This window comes from Chenopodium album, chromosome 16 (assembly GCF_948465745.1).
Source record: "Chenopodium album chromosome 16, dcCheAlbu1.1, whole genome shotgun sequence".
In the NCBI taxonomy this organism is placed as follows: domain Eukaryota; kingdom Viridiplantae; phylum Streptophyta; class Magnoliopsida; order Caryophyllales; family Amaranthaceae; genus Chenopodium; species Chenopodium album.
In genome coordinates, this window is record NC_137849.1 from 453,044 (window position 1) to 470,625 (window position 17,582).

At 35.5% G+C, this 17,582-nt stretch overlaps 2 protein-coding genes and 1 pseudogene across 2 annotated transcripts; 1 reads left to right on the forward strand and 2 right to left on the reverse strand.

The window, feature by feature from the left end:
* Nucleotides 1–813: 813 nt before the first annotated feature.
* On the forward strand, nt 814–2,001 carry LOC145584564 (B3 domain-containing protein REM3-like). Its single transcript, XM_081641384.1, has 3 exons — nt 814–1,111; nt 1,251–1,488; nt 1,873–2,001. Exons 1-3 carry the CDS (start codon nt 959–961, stop codon nt 1,917–1,919), a joined length of 438 nt encoding a protein of 145 aa, XP_081497510.1. The 5' UTR covers nt 814–958; the 3' UTR covers nt 1,920–2,001.
* A 323-nt stretch (nt 2,002–2,324) lies between these two features.
* On the reverse strand, nt 2,325–4,582 carry LOC145584565 (pentatricopeptide repeat-containing protein At5g08305 pseudogene; annotated as a pseudogene).
* A 345-nt stretch (nt 4,583–4,927) lies between these two features.
* LOC145584566 (ubiquitin carboxyl-terminal hydrolase 18-like) lies at nt 4,928–17,116 on the reverse strand. Its single transcript, XM_081641385.1, has 11 exons — nt 16,653–17,116; nt 14,831–14,978; nt 14,630–14,718; nt 14,220–14,305; nt 13,983–14,145; nt 13,500–13,623; nt 12,907–13,064; nt 9,253–9,337; nt 8,931–9,143; nt 8,500–8,561; nt 4,928–6,376 (listed from the first exon to the last, which is right to left on the reverse strand). Exons 1-11 carry the CDS (start codon nt 16,958–16,960, stop codon nt 5,503–5,505), a joined length of 2,310 nt encoding a protein of 769 aa, XP_081497511.1. The 5' UTR covers nt 16,961–17,116; the 3' UTR covers nt 4,928–5,502.
* Between the last annotated feature and the right edge of the window lie 466 nt (nt 17,117–17,582).

The following is a 17,582-nucleotide window of genomic DNA, read 5'->3' on the forward strand; positions in this document are numbered from 1 at the left end:
AGTTACTTCAGTTGTCAGATACAGACATACAGTTACATTTTCAAAAACACTGTTTTTATTTCTATTTTTTATTTTTTTTTTTATTTTTTAAGGAATCCAAATATTAAAAACTGTAATGAAGAAGTAAAGCTTATTGTTTCCAAAATTCTAGATTCAAGAAATTCCAAGACATGGAAAATTCAACACATGCTCGATTCATGCAGCCCCTCACTGCTGGTTTCCTTAATTCCTTTGTCAGTGTTTCTTCCTCTACATTTTATACTCCCTTCGATCTATTTGAATATTACGTGTTGTCGATGCATATGTTTGACCATTAAATTCCATATTTACAAAAACATTATGAAAGAAGTAGATAAAATTTTTGATATATCCATTTTCCAGCACTGATAGTTGTACTTGTTTATCAAGCAGTCAATTCCAGTATCATTTCTGAGGCACTTGCAGGAGGAATTGCAGGGTGAGCCACTCAAGAGTGTGGTGCTAATGACTGATTCACAACGTCATTGGGATGTTAAAATCGAAGGCGGTCGCTATTTCAAAGATGGATGGCAAGAATTTTGTCTCTACAATCAACTAGGAATGGGTGATTTTTTGGTTTTTATACATCAAAGCCAACTCCTCTTCCAAGTCGAGGTCTTTGATCCCACTACTGCTTGTCAGCGCCTATACTCCCCTACCTTCCACCGCCACCGTAATTGCAAAGGTTACTACTTCTTCCGTCTCATATATATTTTCTTGTTTGACTTAAAAAAAAAAAAAAAAAGAGTTTGATGTGATGAATACATTGATGATATCCGTAACCGGATTGTGGGACAAAGGAGTAGTTTTTACCAATTATAAAACATAGGGTTACTAAAGTTTATTAGCCGACCTCAAAATATTTTGGGACCAAGGCTTTAGTGTCGTTGTTACTTTAAATTGTTTTTTATTTTATTTTTTTATTTTTTTTTTATTATTAATGTATTTAGGTTTGGAAAAGAGGAAGGTATTGAAGAACAAGTCTACTTCAAAAGGAAAACCATTAGATTTTGTTGTTGGCCTTGCTGCTGCTGGAGAAACTTCACGTTGTCATGTGACTCTCACTTCCTACTGCTTTAAAATGAGATTTATTGTAAGTGAACCTCGTATTTTAAATTCCTAGGCTCTGTTCTCAATTAAATTCACGGATACTTGTAATGAAGAAAGCATTACAAAAATTATATCAGAAACTGTTTTATTACCTGACAATTTTGTGATGAATTCTTATGCAGTATCTTCCAATGCGCTTTTCAAGAACAAATGGTTTTGAAAACAGAAATTATAACATGACACTGGTAGATGTAGATGGTATGTCTTGGAAAGTGAGGCTGAGTTTCAATAGAAATAGACGTCAATGCTACATTAGAAGAGGATGGAGTTATTTTCAGGCTGCAAACAATCTTAATCCTGGAGATATACTTAGCTTTCAGCTCCTTAAAATTGGGAAAAGGCCTATCTTGAAATGCTATGGTAAGTGATCTTCGTCTTCCCCTTGAAACATCTGCTAATACATCTTAATCATTTCGTACTTCTTATAAGCATGAAAGAACTAAGACTTGAGTACCAGAAGCTATGTATTTTATTGGAATAAAATCATAGGATGATCAGCTCAAGTTTGAATTCAACATCTTATTTGATCCTGGGAACCACCATCAGAATTTGACAATTAAACTAGCTGGCATGCATTCAAAGTAAATAACTCATAATATGGAGATAAACATAAGGAAATTCAATCCTTTTGTTTACCACCCAAATGATTGAGAACTAGTGCTTGATTATAAAGGGTGACAAATGCAGAAAATTGAATATGCAATTACATTATATAAAGTAATTCAATTGATGATTTTTGAGCAGGAATTCAGAAGCAGAATAATAGCACAATCATGAAGAATAATGTTTAGGTCCATATTGCTGGCTCCAGCCTCCGGAGTCAACATTGATGTACATTAATTCTCAGAGAATCACTGGTCTGGAAGATCAAAGAACTGCGATATTAGGAAAAATGAATAAGGCAAGGGCGGTAGTACCTACGAATAATGCTTTTAGGAGACTAATGGTTCTCTGTCAAACAAAGTAAACTGAAGTATGTAAGCTTAACTAGATAGGTCTTTGCAAAAGTGTACACTCCTACTCTGTTTGTACTAGAGATTGCATTCAAATTTGAAATCTTGAACACAAGGATTGATATTCATGCATTGGTTTGGCCACTATTATGACAAAAACTAACAAAATGACAGATATTGATATTAAGACATAATTCAACAAGAAAAGCACAAGTTTCTTACAGGTGACCACTTTATCAAAGAAAGATTATGTACGGTAGAAAATCAAGCAGATTATCTAGCAACATTAACAGTTATCTGGTGTGAAATAGAGAAGAGTCACCTCATTCATGTTTTCCCTGCTAGGAGCCTAGGACCAACGGAAATCAAAGCTCTTACCAGTATGATAAAAATTGGGAATGCACCTTCTATTCAGCACTCATGAGAAAAGCATCCACTTAGCTACTGACAGTTGATTGTACTAGAAAACTGCAACCTTTTCTTTTACCCTCAATCGACATCCATATTGTCCTTTCAAAAGCACAATTCGATGTCTAAAGCTTTTACCAAATTAAGGTGGCGAAGAAGATACAGAAACATGTCCTGCTCAACAACCTAAGGCTCCACTCAGCTGTGACCCTCGAATTCTTTCCCCATGTGAAGTATTTTTATGCAGCTCCTCCTGAATGGCTGGATGCAGGTAATATGAAGCTCAAAAGGAGTTTATAGCTTAATCCGTTGGAAACCATCTAAACACCACACTGCCTTCATTCTTTTGTCCCATGCATAATAAGCGCTTGAAGACTGTAAAACCCAGGTCTCTAGCAACCTAGTATATCATGTTCCCTCCATCACAATCTGAAACCTTCTTCATTTGCCTAAAAATAAAATTTACCATCATAATGATTTCTGAAGACTTTGGATGCCATCTATCGTGTGCTTTAAACATCTCAAGAGCCCCTGAAATTTCCACATAACTGAAGCCAGGAAACTTCTTCACCCCTGTGATGTCCATAGTTTGCCTCATCATCTTTGCCTCATCCCAACGTTTTATCGCAGCATACACATTAGACAAGCCCACATATCTGCCATCATGGTGAGGGTCAACTTCAACAAGCTTCTTCCCTAGTTGTTCTGCAAGGTCTAACCTTCCGTGGCTAATACAACCACTAAGGAGAGCACCTAATGTGGCAGGGGTTGGATCCAAAGGCATTTTGTTCATAAAGTCATAAGCCTCTACCACCTGACCTGCCCTTGCCAAAACATCTATCATACAAGCATAGTGCTCAGACTTGAGTTTCATGCCACTTCTCTCGAGAGAATCAAGAATCTCCCAAGCTTCCTTCACCAATCCTCTATGAGCACAAGCAGATAAGAGACACAAGCAAGTTATTTCATTAGGCACAACTTGTACCATTAACATTTCTGCAAATAGATCTAACGACTCCTGCACATAGCCATGGCTTGCAAGCCCTCCAATGATAGCATTCCATAGCAAAACATCAGTCTTATACTTTGGTATCCCTCTAAACAAAACCAAGGCCTCCTCTATTGCTCCACATTTGGCATACATATCCACAAGAGAAGTTAACAACACAAGATTTAAAGGCAATTCATTCTCGATTATGTAACGATGCATCGATCTACCCTGCTCGAGGGCACCTAAATGAGAGCATGCACCCAAAACACTCACCATAGTCACCTCATTAGCCTTAATATCCCCCTCTACTTTCATCCTCTCAAAGACCTTCATAGCTTCTCCATACTCACCCACTTTAACATACCCATCAATAAGAGAACTCCACGACACGATATCCTTAACAGGAGCAAACTCAAACACTTCTTGTGCCCTCTCCAAATCCCCACACTTAGCATACCCATCCGACATTGAATTCCATGTCACAGTCGTCCTTTGAGGCATTTCATCAAACACCTTACGTGCATACAAAATCTCCCCACATGAAGCATACACATGAATGAGAGAATTCTGAATAAAAACATCCAATTCATACCCACTCTTGAACACAACACAATGCAAAGACACCCCATGTTCAATCGAACAGAGGCGTGCCGAGGCCTTAGCTAAAGAAGGGAAAGTGAAGTAATCAGGAACAACCCCAAATCGCTGCATTTCAACAAAAACATTGATGGAATTATAGGGAGTTGGGGTGTTACAGAAAAGCCTGATAACTCTGTTCCAATGCACAACAGAGTTGCTGGGGTTGTGCAGCAGTAATCGGTGAGTGTAATCAGCATTGCCAGAATCTGCAACGAAAGAGAAGAGTTTGGAGGCAAAAGGGTGGCGCTTTGAAAGTCCAGAAGAAATCAATAAAGCATGGATTTGGCTGAGTAATGGAAATGAAATGGTGGGGTGATCGAGTAAAGTGATCAAAGTTTGATGTAAGCTGCCATTGTTAATGCACTTCGCCAACATCTAAGGATACAATACAAAACAAGCTAGCAGACTAAAGTGAGTGAGGGTAGACTGGTATAGGTAAGTCAGATCTCTAAAGAATGACACATTGATGAATCCTTTTCGGATGTAAAACCTTATAAACTAGTTATTGGCTCGAGTGATATATGAATAATACTCCGATATTATGTATTTTTGTTGTTTAAGCAGAAATAGATACAAATCTTATAACAACAACTTCTCCAGTTAGATAAATTTGTTAAATCATCTGTAGAATACATGGAAATTTAAGCTGCCTTGAAAGAATACATGGAAGAAATGATTACAACTTAAAAAAACCAAAATTTGTTACTCGTATAATAACCTTATAGAGTTATAGATACTCCCATCTTTCCTATAAGAAAAAAAATATATATACAATTGCAAAATCAATTAATAAATTTAGATCCAGAAGTTATGGCCAAAACAAAGTTTATATCAAAATAATAAGCCTATGGTTGCCTAATCAAAAAGAAATTCATAGCATATTCAAGTGGTCAACGTACTTGTCCAAATGCCAAGTAACCAACACATTCAAGAATTTGGAAGGTTAGCATCCAAGATTCCTTCTAATACTGAAATCCAGGACTTTGCCCTAAATCAGTTTCTAAACGAGGATTATCTACTAAATAATGATTCCTAAAACTTGGGGGGAAACCAATGAGGAAAAAAAAAAGTTATATCTGAACTATTTCTTGCTTCAACTCTTATACTAAATCTAATTTTATGATAATCATAGTAATCGAACAATTTGTTAATTAATCACGCAATGGAGGCTCCTCCGCTGTTGCTGCTCGGATTTATCCTCTGCAACAGGAAAAAATAGATAATTACAGGCCTAACTTGCTCCAAGTAAAACTTTCCAAACTGCCTTCCTGCAACAGTCATACATCCTATAACAGAGGTATGCAGAAGTTCCAATACACTGATAGGCTTCTGAATGACCTAGCCATGCACGCAAAAAGGCATTTCTTTATCTAGTAGCAGGACCTAACAAGAATTAACAGGACTTTCATCAGTTGTAATGTCGTGGATGTTACCATTAGAACGGTTATCAGGCTCATTAAGCTCCACACTGTCCAAATCCATGTCATCTGGAGATACCTCACTTTCTTCCTTGTCAAGAAGGCCAAGATAGCCCATCTCACTATCCATCCTCTCGTCAACTCTATGGTGAGGATATCCTGCAACAGATCCATTACTGTAGCAGTTCATCTCACAAGGGACAGTTGGGTCAGAGGTGACGGGAACAAAATTTTCAAAAATGCCAGCTACATGAGAATTGTTTTCATCCTCAAACCTATGCTCTTCAGGTTTTCCAGTGGAACCCGAGAAATCAGCTGGAAAACAAACAGCTTCTACATCAGACACTGAGGCAGCAGCTACAGCTAAAGCTGCTAAGCCCTCACGTGAGGCCTCACTCAATAAATTCCCACCCATAGCAGATGATCCAGGGATATCTGAAACTTCACCAGGTAATTCTGCACTTGAACACGACGGAGAGCTGGAAACCGTTTGGGCAGCAACAGCTGTGAGTGTATTCAAAGAACAATTACCATTCTCCGACATTTCAACTGAAACTGGTAGATCTGACACAGAATTGACAGTCTGAAAGTCCTCCAAGTCGCTGTCAATCGGTTTCAATTGTTCTGCTGGAGTATGAGTGTGGTCCAACTGTCTGTTCACATCAGAATCTAGATGATTGGCCGAACTGCAATTGGAATTGGACACTTCCAAAGAATTTAAAGAATCAGCCTGTCGGGTTGAGCTACTATTCTCTGCCTCAGTGGACAACTTCCTCCCATCCTGCTGCTGATTTATTGCAGGTTCGGATGTCTTCAAACATTTTGGTCGAGCAGAAATCCTGTCCCACGAGGAGCAATTTCAGAAATACAGTTTCCATGCACTAAGCTGATAATAAACAGAAAACTATGCAACCCAATTCCAGAAGCACACAGGAACAAGATACTCGGGAGTCTTTAACAAATGAATTAATCAGAAATAGATTAATCAGACGACAGGCGGCACAAAACAAGCCATTACTACTTACTAGTACCTCCTTTCAAATTAAATGCCAAACAAAATTCACATGGTATTATGAGATAGGACAGCTCAAGCAATATGTGCTCATCTGATTACTGGTAATATATTAAGTTTACGATGTATCAATTTTTTAATAATTATGAAAGAAAATAATAAGATAGAACATACTTCGTATTACATTAGCAAGTGACAACTTCAAAGATGTCATGTTCCCATTAGCCTAATAAGTGACCATAAGATAGAAAGGGGATGAATTTAGGTGTCAAAGAATACTGACAAACTAAGGCTTCACTTAGTAGTAATACAATCACTTCTCAACACCCCCCACCACCAGCTCGCCATGGACAAAGTATTCTACTTTGCCAAATAACATCAGTATTAGAAGCTACACTGATGCTCCATCAACGATACAGAGTTTGGTTATATTTGCGCATTTGGGTTCAGCCAAGGGCCTTCTAGCACAATAACCACTATATTTAATGGGTACCTAACTTCCTTCACAAGCATTTGTGTCTACATATCTCTCTATATAGCAATTACAGGATATTGACTGCCAATTTTTAACAAAGACCAGGCTCCACAATCATGTAGTATATATTAGAAAAATTAAAATAAAAGTAAATACATATACCATTACATAAAAAGTGGACATATGACCATCAAACAAATCATTTTTCATATCATTCCATAACCTGAACATTATAAAGTACAAGAATGGCATGGAAATAATCTAGATTCTAAAATACGTTTAAGAAAGGAAGTACAATAACAATTATGTTTATAAGTCACCCACACAAACATGTCTATCTAGAAATAACTAAAAGTGAGGAAACAGATAAAATAAATATTGACTATTTCTTGATCAAATTACAAGGATTCTTTTCACATTTGGCAAATTTCCAAGCCTCGGTGGGACAGGAGTTTCAATTTATTTCATTAACTTGTTACATTCTTATCAGAATCAAATCAGACCAACTATATTCGAATCAAATCAGACCAACTATATTCGAATCAAATCGAACAATGACTTTAAACATGCATTTACTTATTACTAAATATCTTTAATTATGATTTTTTTTTTTTAAATATAGAAATTACATATTTGGAATGTACACATTGAGATAAATCCAACAATTTACCACTACAATTTATATATTAGTGCAAAAATACAGTCGAAGCTTAGTTAGACCAGTACATTGGACCAAAACAATCGAGGAATTCAGACCAAATACACCAGGCCTTAATAGATCACACCTAAACCCTTATTTTAGGTGAAGAGAACAAGTTCTTACTATTTCATCACATATAGTCGATTTCCTGTCAATTTCCTGTCAATCCCAGAAATCATTGCATACCCTCAAGAGTGAATCTTATAATTAAAAGCAAGACTAAAATAGAAACATAGTGCAAGAGATTGAGGGGCATTGGCGGTAGAGTCAGTGCCTGGAAAAAAATAAGGTGTCCATTGGCCAATTTTGGCCCCTATACAACCACAAGCATATGGTTCACTGATTTTAGTTTTAAACTCAGGGTGGTTGACAAGCTGGATTACATCATGTCAGCCATCAGTGCCAGGCTAGGTCAGCAAGGTAGAAGCAAATCAAATAGGGATGACATGTAAGGATGGAATAAGTCAACCTATCATACTTTACCCTTTCCAGCTAATCATATTTTTATTTAGTAGCTTAGATTCATTTTCTCAAATACAATTTCAGGCCAAGAGTAAAGGCCCAAGCGGCCTTAAATAATATCAAGCAGCACTGATAGGGTACTGAAATTGTTATACTGGACTGGACGGTACTAATTTCTTACTGTAGAATTCTGGATATCAAAGAATTCTAGCATTTTAAATCCAGTGACATCAACCTTCCTCCCCATTTGTATACTTGAGAGAAATAGTATGATTGACAACCTCAAACAAAAGCATGGAGGAGAAATGTATACCTTCTGTATAAAAGCATATAAGCTCCCTGTGAAAGAACTTCATCTAATTCAACCCTCGCCACCTGGAAATTAAGGATCATTAAGTGTTTTTTTAAAGAGAAATCAGACAAAAGAACAATCTATACATAGACACATCACAAATGCATTTGGTCACCCAAAATGCACAAACATCACAAGGTAAAGTCAAAACATAGAAACACGAATGAGCAAACATAAAGAAAGAGAAAAGATGCTCAATCTTGCAAAACTGAGTAGATATGTACCAAAAAAACATGGATATCTTTTTCAAAAACAAAGATTAAAAAAAATCGTGTGAAAACAACATAATTTGTTACTGATTGGGACTCAACAAGGGCAAAATGGTTCAGGGAAAAGCTTCATAATTACAAAAGGCTAATCAACAAGAAACATAGTTGGATGTGCAGTGTTACCTTGCAGTCATCAATTCTGTACCAGTCTCCCTGAAAACCTTTTGTGTAACAGATATAGTGGCCAAAAAAAGATGCATTTAACATGTCCACGTGGACCACAACTGCATACAGCTTGTATTTATCCGTGCCATCTCTTCCCTCACTCATATATGGGCTAAGATCCAGACTTTCAGGGAAAATAATTTTCTTATTAATTTTACCAAATCTCCCACTCTGCAACAGAAACAATAAGCTATATGATCCTATATTTGAAGATAGCCAGGATAACCGTCAGGAAGATAAAAGATATTCAAGTCTACCAGCAACAAAAATAAAATATTACCTGGAATCTCTTTAAAGCAATTGTAAGTACGTTTGGAGCTTGATGGATAGTTAAACGCTTCCATGCCCTGACATAATCATTACATCTGCAAACAGAACAAAAAAAATAATTTTTTACAGATGTCAATAAGGATCCAATGGTCTATTTCTAAAGGAGGCAAATATATTCACAATTGTAGCCATTTCAAACTTGAAAATAAGCAATTTCACAAATTAATGAGGTACCACTTATTTAGCAACAGAAGTGGTAAATAAGCTATTCAAAAAACATGCATCCAAGTAAAGCAACTCAGTGTTCCACATCTCTAACAAGTCATCAAGATATAAAAAGGGATACTTCTGTCGACAAAATAAAGTTCAATTTGACCAACTGTAATATTCAAGGTAAATCTCCAACCACTCACATTAATACCTATCATTAGAAAGTATAGATTACTTCTATAATGGTACTTTTTAAAATAAACCAACAATAGTAAATCACCATATACACTACAATAATAAATTTAACAAATTGATGTAAGGCCATGTTCACTTCACCTTATTCGATAATATTTACTTAAAATAATTTCAGTTCATAAAAATAAGTCAGGTTCAGTCAAATTAAGCTAAGTTGAGTAAAAATAAATAACTTTAAAGAACAAATATAAAAGAGTAGCAAGTACAACAAGTTTAATAGAAATAATTTAAGTTAAGCAAAATTAATTTAATTTCAATTAAGATAACTTCAGGTTCAGCTAATATATATTCAGTTCAGCAAAATAAGGTGAAGAGACAAGGCCTAAGAATTCATAGAATTAAATCTTTAATCAAAATAGGAGTACAGTTTGTAACTTGTCAAGTTGTCATACATTTTCTTATGATGGAGACACATGATTGAACATTATAAAGGACTTTCTTGTAGGCATTTCAAAAACTCAAGGGACAAGGGTTCCACGAATGTAAACAACAAATGCTATAGGTCGACCAAACTTGAGACAAGGTGTAAACTAAGTCATTTTCCAACACTCAAAATTTCCATAATCTTTAATCATGTGCGCATATCAAAGGACAAGTTGGAACTCGCAATTGAAATCTTAGAATCTTACTATTTTATGATTAATGTATGACCATACAATTCAATTTACGCTTCTATTCGATTTACATATTTTTTCTTAACTAGTGAAAACCTTACAAATTAAAACATGCCTACAATTTTACTAATAAACATATATCGTCACAAATAGGTTGCTTAGTGGGTACACAACTATTTTCTATCAAATTATGTTTATACCTTATAATATAAACACATTCGATGAAATTTCAATACGATGTCTTGAATATCTATGTTTGTAGAATCGTACAACGATTCTAAAAGCTCCTTTCAATTCAAAGTAGAATCTCGATTTTAATAATTTTGGGACCAAGTTAAATCATGATTTGCAGTTGCAATCATGATAATGGTCATGCATTATAGAACCATACTACATTGCACTAATCGCAGTGTCGCATCCTAGGTTGCACAGAAACGGATACGGGGACGAAAAACGGCAAAATAAAAATTCCAAAAAAAGGGTTCGGCAAAAAAATTAAAATTCAGAAAAATGTTTATAAATTTAAAATAAAAAATAAAAAATAAAAAAAAACCATACAATTTTATTTTATTTTTTTTCGAGGAAATCCATGCAATGTTTATAAAAAGACAAATACTCCTAAATTCTACTGAGTACAAATCAGAGTAATAGAAAAGTAAGACTAAAAAATTATAAAAAAAAAAATAAAAAGAGAGTGAAAAAAGTTACAGAATAACAGCTAATTACCTTCTTTTTTTTTTTCTTACAATTACAGCTACTTTACCTTTTACCAATTGAAATGTTAGATAATTAAATAATTTAGTTTTTTAAAAAAAAAAACCATCTTCTTTCTCTCCTCTCTCGAAAGGTTCGGTAATGGCTGCCTGAAGATCGCTGGCCGCTAGTGTCGCCCGCAGGTGGTCGCCTCCAAGGAATCGAGGTTTGCAATGTTGTAGGTGACTTCTTCAATTTTTAGGGTTTTTGAGAAATCAAAATCAGATAAGTAAAATTGGGTTTTTTTAAAAAAAAGTGGGTTGGGCTTCTATTAGGGACGTCGGAAAAGGACATGATCCGTCCCCGAAACGTTTCCGAAGGTGCTCCTTGCCGTCCCCAAATTTCCTTCTCGTACCACTTTTCAAGGGTACGCCTTGGGGAAGTATATGGGCCGTACCCGTCCCCGGTACGGGAAACAGCAGGAGGTTGGCATACCCGTGCATCATTGGTCGCATCAAGGATCACAGTTGACATGGCATACTTTTTCATCAGCTTGTATCAACACTTTATTAAAGCCTCCTCTTGGTTTATACCCGCTAATGTGATAAAGTCCTTCACGATTCAGTAAATTTTGGTTGCAAAGCTTAAAAACTAAAGGTACTTCAAGTAATTGTGTATCTGCCGATATTTAAAGCCGTGGTAAGAAAGATGATGGAATCATATCAACATCATCCTGGCCCAATCAAAAGACTACCCCAGTTTAACATGTCTTTCTTCATGGCCCATTCCAATTTTTTAAATAGGCACAAAGCCTTTAATGACTTAATCTAACTAGCTTCATCTGATAACTCTAACTAGGTCCATCTAACAAATCTAACTAGCTTCTGATTCATTAGAATAAGGCTGACAATCTGCTAAAATAATGTTAAGAGCCAACATGGCCCAACAAGACAACAAACAGACAAATGTCAACATTCTGGAATGCAAGGGTAGTGGTTCCAACAACACGGTGAAGGTCTGAAGTATGCCAATTTTAATTTAGATTTTTTTCAAAAATATTTCATACTGGCAGTTGGATGGGCCATCTGTCCAAATTTGTTGATTCTCAGAGACTTAGGCCTTGGATTGCAGATCAGAAAGCAAAACATATCCCACCAAAGTAATTGCACAGGACTACAGGAGAGGCCAATCTGATTATCAGACCATAACTGTGGAACATACATTCAAGTAAATTCAGAACCAGCAAACCAGAAAATATCATGCTATCAAAATAATTCTATTCAAAAAACCAAATCAACATCTGATCTATGTATGAAGTAAAAAAATTCATCACAATCATTAAAAATTAGACTATGTGACCTATGAAACCAAAGTAAAACCCAATCTAATGGATTTTATCATATTGGTTACTACATAGAACAGTTAGATATAGTCAGATTATCAAATTAAATCAAGATTATTCCAGAGGCTAGGAACATTTAAGAGAGATCAAGGTAACTTTGTAAATAAAAATTGAAAATAAATAAGACAAAGACAGTGCATTTGAGAAGCAGCAACACATAAACATATGAGAAATCACATACTAAACTAAGCAATACATCTCAAATATATAAATAGAAAAGAAAAAGAAGATTTTCAAGGCTCTTCACATTAATTATTACTTTAATAAGAGAAAAAAAAAAATCAAGGCTTTAAGTAACTACGTGATGGAGATACACCGCCTACAAATAAGTTTTTTTGAATGTGGTCCTGATGTATAAGTCAATTATGGAGGGCTAAATTTCAAAAGTTATTTTACAATCGGCTGTGATACATAAAGCATCTAAATGTTACGAAATTCTATCTGCCAAAGTGAAATGCAAAGAAACCATAGACAAGAAGAAAACGCATACCCATCACATTTATACAAGTTCTCTCCATGAAGCCACTCTTTTGCAGTAAATTGATCAAGACACTCCTGCAAAGATGTAGCATCTCCTTGAATTTCAACTGTCAGATCCATCATATTCTCATACTGATTAGACACTTGATTGCACGTGGTACATATAACCTGTAAAATAAGATAGACATGTTGAAAAAAGAAAGACATACAACAGTAAGTCATATACCTCACATGAATGTACACACCACAAGGATTTTAGTACAAAGTATTTATTGAAAAGGACATTCAAAATGAAAAGATGTCAGAAAGTTCAGTGAAATGAGATCCCTTGAGTCTGATTCACACTGTCAGTTAGAAAAAGGACAGATCACAATCAAACCAACATATCATTAAAACATACTTGTAATATGCTAGTGCAGAGACAAGTGGAAAGGCGAGAAGAAGCAGATCTTGCTCAAGCATACACTGATGATCTAGGTCCGTAAAAGTGACAAAGTCTATAACACAAAATTAGGAAAAAAAAATCTAGTTTGATTCTACATAAAATAACTAATTTGCATATAATCAGTAGACAAAAAGATAGAAATTGCAAGTCACACTAACCTGGGATCGAAGCTGACCACCAAATATATGTTGTATAAGGGTAGTCTCTTGGGACTTGGGATCAATGACTTTCTCTCCACCATGTTCATCAAGGCAGACAGATTGCATTGTATCAATGGCAAACCTGCCAATCCACATAAAAATCATCAATTACCTACAGGCAATATGTATGTGCCACAGAATAAATGCACATGATGTCAATACAAATAGATATAGGTCAAGGTTCATACAATCTCAGGGCCAAACTGCACTAGGACTCCACTCAACAACAGATCATTAACCATTAGAAAAAAAGATACGGCAGAATGCACTAAGAGACTCCAAAATTGAAACAAGAGCAAAAACTAAGAGATTCTAAACCAACCAAATCTGACCCCTTAAATACTCAGTTAAAATATCTGACAAAACATATTTAGCTTTGTCCAGGAAACAAATAAGGTTTGGAAGCACCACGAGTATATAGTACATAATTAACAAGTTTACCTCATGAACTCATGAGCATCCTCTTGTTTTCCATGACCAAGATTACCACCAATGCTAGGTAATCGCGATAGAATATTAATTGGTGAAAAAGGTTGCTGACTCCTACTAGCTTTTGTCATATGCATTTCAAGTTCACAGAGGAAGCACCACTCATTCCTCCGACCTAAAGAAACAAGTATATAAGGATCACTAAATCATACAGAACAGACAAAATTAGTTCAAGAGGTCATCACTTACAATTTCTCCGATGGCCTTTTTCAAGCAGATATGCTACAAGTGGTCGGGTGTGTGCAAGGCATTGTAGAACCACATTTGCAAAACAACTGCAAAAACAGACACAAAAATAAGAATCAGCATAAAAGGCAGGGAATTTTATGGATAACAATGCTGTAAAATTATTCAGGAAGAAGTGTTATAAGATAATTGACCTTTAATTAAACAGTTAAACTATATTTCTCTTAAGTCAAGCATTGTTAGACTCTAGCAGATTTTGTATTAGCAAACTGATAGGAAACGAACAATGTAATAACCACCTAAACATTTAGTCTTAGGGACAGATGGAAGTGAAATGGAGCAATGATTAGTTCAGGAAAAGGGCGTGGGGGGTAGGGATGAACCATACTAAAATAACTACACAGATAACAAACCTGTTTCCACAGTTCAAAAGCCCACAAGGTGGAAAGATTGACTTGTCCCAGTCATAAAGTTTGACAAATTCATCATATGGAAAGAGAACCTGGAAAAATAGAATTCAAGAAATTGGAATCTAGGAACTGGAGCAACCGATGTAGAGATCACTGAAAAGTCGCAACAAGAAAACAACAGTGTAAGAAATATTGCCAACTGACCTTGTCCACAACCTTCTGTGTCTTGACAGATCCACTTGAAGGGACCAAAGCAATAGACATATTGCGCTTTCCACCTGTTTGCTGTGGTGACTTCGAACATTTTTTCCTGTGCTCTGATAGCCAGTGTTGTTTTTGGCACATCGCGGAGCTTGAAAGGAACAAAAGACAAAAACGAAATTCAAGAAAATAAATCTCCAAAATTTCAAGGGGCAAGGAGCTCCAACACAGTCAAGTGAGTCAACTATTGAGATACAAATTCTAAAATAGAAGTAGGCGAGGAATTTATAAACTGCGAGTCTGCGATGACATTGGTTTTTCACCATAGAGAGAGAGTGGGTCATGGAAAGGCGCAATAATTGACAACAAGATATTAACAACAGATATCAGTGACAACAAAAGAGTTTAGTTAAACTAGAGTCAACAATAAAGTGAAAATTCAAAAAGAAAGAAACTTTTCTCCTAAACAATCAAAATTCAAACATCCTCAACTACACATGATTAGTTTCAGCAGTATCTATCCACAATAATATCCTTGTGAGGCACAGCCATTCATAATTCACCAATCATCATAACGTTCTCATTGTATGCTCCCTTGCTTGACTAAACTAAGTAGGCATCCACCACAAACATTTATCCAGTTTCTTATATAGTGCGTACTAAATACAATAAGGAAAAAGGTCACTTCCTATGAATTAAACAACAAGCAGGCCAAGCACCAACTCCACTACCTCTTCGTCTATGAACTCATTTCAACACTCACTCTCTTAGTCGTTTCATGGAACCACCTAGTAAAAAGTCCAAAGTTGCTGCATCACAGATCGGTCACATTCACTCCCTGTTAGCAGACGAAAATTCTATTACACAGCAAGTTTCTTGACACTTCCCTCAAATTTCTCCACAGCCAAACCATTCAAATTTCTTCTAAGTAGAAATCAATGCTTTTATGCAGAATTCCTGACCTAGATCACACCTGATCAGCTTTTTGATATAATGGAAGGCAAGAAGTATCAACTGAACGAAAAAAACATTCCTTAGCTCGGAAATCAAAGAGAAACCTAGAAATGTTTCCACTTTCTTGCACTTGTTTAAATTATCCCACTTCATCCTGAATAAAGAACCCTTCCCATTGTTATTCTCACTGCTTATGGTACCTCAATCGATAGAAATGTTTCAAGTTCTTGCACTTGTTTAAATTATCCCACTTCATCTTGAATAAAGAACCCTTCCCATTGTTATTCTCACTGCTTATAGACTTATAGTACCTCAATCAATATAACAGTATCAATTCAATAACCTCGCATTCATTTTATTCCAAGTCATGAAAAGGCACATACTCAATTGAATAACTAACAGAATTCTCCTCATAATCATATCAAATTGCTCAACGCTTACCCAAAAATCCCCCATCACAATTCTTGTTGCTCCTCAAGATATTACTAAATAACTAATCTTTAGATATACTACTCACATCACAATTAAATAATTCCTAGCCCAAATAAGTAATTCAATTACTTTAACCATCTTTACTAAAACATTTAAATTTACTCATCAAAATGTCTCCACTATTAAAAGATTATAAAAATTACAGCTCAATTATCAAAATACCAAACAAAAACCCAATAATAATCATTACAACCAAACTCAGAATTTCCCAACCTCCCCAATAATTCACTTCTCCAAAAATTTAATAAAAATAATTGTAATCACAATTATTATAATTCAACGAACAATGCAAGTATGCAAGAACATTAAAATGAAATTAAAAATAATCAAATAAAACATAATGTATTCCAAAATTTCAAGAAATTAATGAAAAACATACCAATATCTAACAAGCTTACAACCGGTGCAAACCTTAGAAGCAGGCTTGCCACAAGAAGCACAAGAATTGACGACGGAAGCATCCATATCAGGAGACGACGTCGTTGAAGAATTAGAATTAGAATTGAAATTAGAATCGACAACAAAATACTTAGATGCTGTAGAACGAAGCAAGCAGAGAAACCCTAATGCAAGAAAGAAGACAGTGATGAAAAACTGAAGCACCCAATTCCAATTCCAAAATGGGTTCGGGTTCGGATTCGGGTTCGGATCCAAAGACAGTGTCTGGGTGAAAGAGGAGACATGCATCTATTTTTATACCCTTCTTCCTTCTACAAATTCATCGAACTTTCCTTTTTTAATTTTGATTTTGTTTCCAAATTTCGGAAAATTAGGGTTTCTAAATTGGGGTAATTTAGCTCAAGCTTTTTTTTTGGTTCTAGTGGATTCTCTGAGTTTTATTTTCTCTCTCCTCTTCTCTGCTGTTTGTTGATGGGATGAATTTTATTTTATTTTATTTTTTTAAAAAAAAATGGTGGGACTCCGTTCAAAAAGAAGAGGAAAAAAAAAAAAACAGGAAAATGGTGGGAGTGATAATAGCCGTCCGATTAGAGTGTTAATGATGTGGGGAAGATGTTTAAAGGCGGTGTGATTAGATTCTTTATTAGGAAAGGGAAAAGGGAGAAAGGGGTAAGTTAGGTTATGGTTATGGTTAATTGGTTATGATTATGAATGGACTTGTTTGTACTTGAAAGAGTGACCATTTGCGGGGGTTGAGGAATATTCTTTCCCATTATTCTTTTCCATTTTTGGCCTCCCTTAATTTTTGGATTACTATATCAGGAATGTAGATTTTGGTCGGGATAATCTCTCTTAATTTTTACTCTCTGGTCTATTGATAGATAAGAGCAACTCTATTGGTTGTAGCTAG